The 6,208-nt window shown below is 33.7% G+C and overlaps 1 protein-coding gene across 2 annotated transcripts; it reads left to right on the top strand.

Annotated features, from left to right (window-relative positions):
- The first annotated feature begins 213 nt into the window (after positions 1 to 213).
- On the top strand, positions 214 to 5,804 carry LOC110683372 (serine/threonine-protein phosphatase PP1 isozyme 2-like). 2 transcript variants are annotated; one of them, XM_021859727.1, is made up of 4 exons: positions 214 to 1,094; positions 2,642 to 3,201; positions 3,277 to 3,485; positions 4,615 to 5,365. In XM_021859727.1, exons 1-3 carry the CDS (start codon positions 911 to 913, stop codon positions 3,445 to 3,447), a joined length of 915 nt encoding a protein of 304 aa, XP_021715419.1. In that variant the 5' UTR covers positions 214 to 910; the 3' UTR covers positions 3,448 to 3,485; positions 4,615 to 5,365. The 2 variants fall into 2 exon arrangements, with proteins under 2 accessions (XP_021715419.1, XP_021715418.1); XM_021859726.1 differs by lacking the exon at positions 4,615 to 5,365 and adding an exon at positions 5,379 to 5,804 and having other exon boundaries at positions 215 to 1,094.
- Positions 5,805 to 6,208: the final 404 nt, after the last annotated feature.

Below are 6,208 nucleotides of genomic sequence, written 5' to 3'. Positions count from 1 at the left end.
TTTCTCATACCATTGTTCACTACCTTTTGATATTTGATTTGTGTGTGTGTGTTTTTTTTAATAGATAGGCATATAGTATAATAATATTAACCAAACACTATTTAAACAATACTCGTAAATGATAAAGTGTCACCTGACACGTAAACATTGTTTTAAATAAAATGTATTTATTTATTTAAAAAAAAATTAAAAATAAAATGTATTTATAATGCTTAAAAAGAGGATGGAAATATGGAATCATTAAGCCTTTTTCTGAAGGGAAAAAATAAATTACCTTTATCTTTTTTTTTTTTTTTAAGAAAATTACCTTTATGAGGCTTAAATTAATTTTTTCACAGTAATTGATAAAATAAAATAAAAACAATTTATGGAAATGGCGTTTTTTGGAATAAATGAGAATAGAAAGGGTAAAATTTGACCTAAAAAGCAAAAAAATAATGAAAAAATTTCCGTCGAATGAGATCTTAGCATTACAGCCAAAGCCACCCTTTCTTCTCCTTCTTCTTCCCTTTTCCCCTCCATTTCCTCTGCAACTAGAGAGAGAAACCCAATTTTTTAATTTTATTTTAGAGAGAGACAATCAACCCTCCATTATCATTAATCTAATGTTTTCATAATTACCTACTCTCTTAATCCCTGCTTTTCTTTGCAATTAACAAACACCCCCACCATCCCACCCAAAAGGGTAATTTTAATTTTAATTCAAATTCAACAATTTTTATTTATTTTCAAAAAAACAAAATACCACATTGCTAACACCATAAGCACCTTCAAACTTGAGCAATTTGCATAAAAAATTACACCCATTTCCCTTTCATTTTCTGGGAAACCTAGAGTTTTGATTTTGAGGGTGCTTTTTTGGTGTGTTTTTGTTGAAACGTTTCGAAACGGGTAATAGAGAGAAAGATCAATGGAACCAGCTGTATTGGACGATATAATAAACAGGCTATTGGATTTTCGAAACGCGAGACCAGGTGCTGCGAGACAGGTTCAGCTTTCTGAGTCAGAGATCCGCCAACTTTGCACCGCTGCTAAGGAAATCTTCTTGCAACAACCTAACCTTTTGGAGCTTGAAGCCCCCATCAAGATCTGCGGTATTCTAATTTCAATTTTTTTTTTTTTACCATTGTTTTTTTACCCCTTTTTTCTGCTTTTCACAATTTTTAAGAATGAGTAATTATTTTTGGTGGGTGTTTTGAATTTTGTGTGTTTTTATTGTGTTTTGAATGATATGTTGAATGATTGTGTTTTTGGATGGATTTTCATGGTGGGGTGGGGGGTGTGGGATAATTGAATAAAAAGGTGTGAGTTTTGATGATTTTGTTTGTTTTGAGGTTTGTTGGATTTGTTTTGAGCTGATTGTAATTGGATTATATGTGGGTTATGATTGATTGGATGTGTTGGAGCTAATGTAATTATGGGATGATGATTAGGAGGTGTTGCATTTCTTTTGTTTATAATTGTGGGGGAGGGGAGGATGATCATATGAATGAATTATGAAGTATAGATTGTAAGTCATAACTTTGTGATTGTGGCAATAATATTGAACTTTGTCTTTGACATAAAGCGGGAGCGGAATCATTCATGTTAGTTGGTGGATAGTTCACTTGTATGTCAAGCAAAATAGCTATTGATTACCTTGGCTATTCATGTATTATAAGATTGGCAGGAATGTATGTCTAATTTCAAGTTTGTTCTTTAGGCATCTTGCTTTAAGGGCTTCAGGGAAACTGTCTATGTGACCTATTGATGATGATGTGGGTATTTGTAATGGAATTCAGACAACTTTAAAATTGTATTAAAATGAAATTGGTGGTTCGAATTGGAAAAACTTTTCTGTATAAGCTGGAGAAACAGTAATGATATCATACTTCCCAAGTATATGTAAAATTGGAAAACCTTTTGAATTTGTAATAGGGATTTTTGTCTAGCTTTAAGAGCTTATGGGGAGATGATTATGTGGTTTTTTTATGCTAATTCGGTATGTGCTGTGAAATTTGAACACTTTTAATATTGTAATAAAAGGAAATGAAATGAAATGGTGGTACGAATTGGATAACCTTTCTGCCAAAGTATGAGTAATAATAATGATATCATACTTCCTATGTTTTTAAGGCCTATTTCCTACATAGTATTTGTCTTTTCCCCTTAATACTGTAGCACTTATTGCAAATTTTGAAAAATGTTATAGATTTATAGTAAATTGTAATTTTATTGTATTAGTTAATCAAATTATTTATACCCCTATTTTATAAAGAGTAAAGGGCTCCTTCTGTTCATTGCAATTTTTAAATGCCATTTTTTATTTGTTGAAATGAAGGGATCCATGTCCAGTTGAAGATATATTTTTAATTCTGAAGTCCTTATACTGTTATTGGCTCTCGCTGTTAGTAGACTATAGCCTTGTTTATGATACTCTGTGAAGTTTTTTGATCGTGTGATTGATTTCACAATCAATTACCCTCTGTTGTTGCTAGTACTGTAGGCCTGTAGCTCTTAATTTAGTGCCAGCAGCTTCTTGTTACCTTGAAGAAGCCTGAATCTTCTTTATTTTTTTCTCTACTGTGTTCTGCGCTGCTTGAGATGGATGATAATAGTCTTTAGATTTGACTGCTTTCTTTTGTATTTTCTTTGATTGCAGGTGATATCCATGGGCAATATGGTGACCTCTTGAGACTTTTTGAATATGGTGGTTTTCCTCCCGAAGCCAACTACTTGTTTTTAGGGGACTATGTGGACCGGGGCAAGCAGAGTTTAGAAACGATTTGCCTTTTGCTATCTTACAAAATTAAATATCCAGAAAATTTCTTCCTTTTACGGGGGAACCATGAATGCGCATCCATTAATAGAATCTATGGATTTTATGATGAATGTAAACGCCGCTTTAATGTTAGACTTTGGAAGACATTTACTGATTGTTTTAATTGTCTTCCTGTTGCTGCTGTTATAGATGACAAAATATTGTGCATGCATGGTGGTCTCTCACCTGATTTGACTAACGTGGATCAGATTAAGAGTTTGTCTCGGCCGACTGATGTACCTGAATCTGGTTTGCTATGCGATTTATTGTGGTCAGACCCTTCTAGAGAGGTTAAAGGTTGGGGAATGAATGATCGGGGAGTCTCTTACACCTTTGGTGCTGATAAAGTGGCCGACTTCTTAATGAAGAATGACATGGACCTAATTTGTCGTGCACATCAGGTTATAAATGTTTCCATTGCTGTATTTTTGTTCATCCTCTGTAACCTTTTAGCTCATCTTTATGATTTTGTCCAGGTTGTGGAAGATGGATATGAATTTTTTGCTGATAGACAGCTTGTTACGATTTTCTCTGCTCCCAATTACTGTGGTGAATTTGATAATGCTGGTGCTATGATGAGTGTTGATGAGAGCTTGATGTGCTCGTTTCAAATCTTGAAGCCGTCAGAGAGAAGAAGATTTCTTTGATCAAGGATTTGATGATGTAGTCATCATTCTTTGCTCAGGTTGGCTGTCTCATAAACTTTTATTTATTCAACCTAGTGTTTTATGCCATTTTATGCATGTGTACATGTTAGATGTATTAAGCTATTCATTGAGCTCTTTGTTATTTTTCCTCTTTTTTGAAAAAATTTGTTCGTCATGGCTTTATTCACCCTAGTGTATTATAGCTGCTCCAACATTGAAACAATTTCTCAATCCTGTATCTGAAAGAAGTAGGATCTCACAAGCTCTAATGGCACGTGGCTGGTGTACAGCATTTTAGTCGAGGATTGATTTCTGCCCCGCTTTTTTAAAAAATATATATATAATCCCTCTTATTCTTTTACAAAACATCTCCAATCTAAAATAATAGCGTCTCTCTGTGTTCACCAAATACATTTTGATGAGAAAGCTCATTAGGCATACCATTTGTCTTCGTCACATTAAATAAAAAAATACAAAAAAAGCACTTTGTGCTTACTTTTTGGCTCTTTGCTGATTGTAATGTTGCCAAATCATAGACCTCCTTGATAAAAAGCTGTCATAGACTCATTGCTCCTACTTGCAAAAGGAGCATATACTTGCTGGTAACATATGCCCCCTTTTTGTGCTGCCTTCTATCATGAGAACAGACATTATGATCCAATTATTTGATACTTTTGGGCTTTTGCCTCTCTTCCTTTCACACAGAAACAACTGCAGCGAGTGTACAGGTTATTATTTTTGTGAAATACCTTCTACTTGTCTTGTCAATGAAAATTTTGATTGGAATTTGAAGTGATGCTTGGTCAACTGAATCATCAAAATTATTGGCATGATATATGGAATTTATTGCACTTATGAATAATAACCCCTTATTAAGGTAAAAGGTCAACGGTGACAAAATGCCATGTATATCTGTTCATTCCCATTGACTTCAGAAGAACTGTTTAATTTCTAATTTAAAAATAAATAAACAAAAACTACTGTTTAACTCTATTTGTAATTTATACCTTCTGAAATCAATTTAGTTCTCTCATTGCATAAATTATAGAAGTTTGTTAAGAGTAAGTCTTTTAGCTGTGTTAAAGAAAGGCTCAATGTTGGATTTTTATTTAGGTGTGTTAAAGAAAGAGCAGATATTGATACTTATGATTGATTTTCAAAATGCAGTTAGTTATACAGCCATACAGGTAGTTGGGATTTTAGGTGGAACATGACTGTATCATCAATCATGGCATGTCAAAATGTGCCTGCAGGAAATCATTTTTTTAGAAGTGGAGATTTGCTTTGCTTTCGTGCTTTTGATTTGGAATGTTGCGAACCTGTGATTCACTGCTCATTTTCTTTTGTGACCTTGTTCTTCCTCTCGGGAAAGTTGCAAGAGTATATGGTCAGGGTATGGGATTTCAAGCTACCCATTGAATCTGCATCTCTATGGATGACGAGTTTCTCTTAGTTACTTGGTGAATATAGTGACTTCATATGCTTAGTTTGCTTTAAATTGAAGCAATAGTTATTTGTATGAATGTGGAATTGTAAACTTAGTACTTAATTCTACTGGTAACATGTGCACATCTAGAATCTTAAGTTCTTGACATGGGATAATAGGATTATTTAGGTACTATTGGTAATGTGCACATCTAGTATTTTGACAGGCCTTTGACATCATGAACTTAGGTAATAGAACGAGCTTTTATAGTAGTATAATTGTGCATGCCATGTCCCATGTGAATGTCCTTGTTGATGAAAAAATTTGATTAGGAATACTTGGGGCATGATTTATGTAAAGTCACATACAAATTTGTTACATATTCACCTCAATGTATGCAAATGTCTTTCACTTAGCCTAGGAATTCGGCTTCTGCTATGGTATTGCTTTGAAGATAGCTGTTGACTTCAAATACCTAACTAGGGTTCTGTTCATTTGTTTGCAGAAACCTTTTATTCGTGCAGTTTGTATTTCGGAAGACTAATTGAGTTTAGGCCACACATTTGCTATCTTCAATGCTGAGAGATTGTATCATCCTGCTTAATCGTTGAAGACAGGAATATTTAATGTACTTCGAAAGTATTGTGATTGAACATGGAATTTCGAAGCAACAGACAGATTAGTGGGCAATCAGAATCGTCCCAATTTCTGTATTTTCTATATTTTTTCTTAAATTTTTGTATTTTTATTTTTATTTTTTGGGGGAAAGGAATTCTCATTAGAAAATCATGGTGCTGGTGTATATACATTTGGTCCTGTAAATGACCATTCACTCTGTACATTGTTGACACCAATCTTTGTTTGAACCATTGTACTGATCTTACTATCTGCTAGTTATGTTTCAAGTAGTCTAATTGCTATTTGAAGGCTTCATCTTGCATTTCTAAACTCAATATCTTGCACTTTTTTGCGGCAAGACTTAGATTGAAGACACCTAGATATGAGACTTTGATGTCAATGATAAATCTATTGAACCCATCCATTCGAGCCTTATAAACGAGGTTGCCTTTATCATTGATGATAATGATGGTTGTTCTTCAAAATATACGAAATACGTAGTGCAAGAAGTGAATTGTGGCACAAGATCATGCTTTGTACGGGTTTAACACTATACAAATGCAAAATGGCTTGCGAAACTCTTGTGCAGAACAATATTCCAATCAATATCATCAATCAATATCAATCAATCTAATATATACAAGTATATTTAAAGGGGAGTTTTTTCCCGAGATTTTGAGCGCCACGTAGGATTTTTATTTTTAAAAAATTATTAGA

The sequence above is a fragment of the Chenopodium quinoa genome, unplaced genomic scaffold (assembly GCF_001683475.1).
Source record: "Chenopodium quinoa cultivar QQ74 unplaced genomic scaffold, ASM168347v1, whole genome shotgun sequence".
Taxonomy (NCBI): Eukaryota; Viridiplantae; Streptophyta; class Magnoliopsida; order Caryophyllales; family Amaranthaceae; genus Chenopodium; species Chenopodium quinoa.
This window is presented reverse-complemented; position numbering and strand designations above follow the sequence as displayed.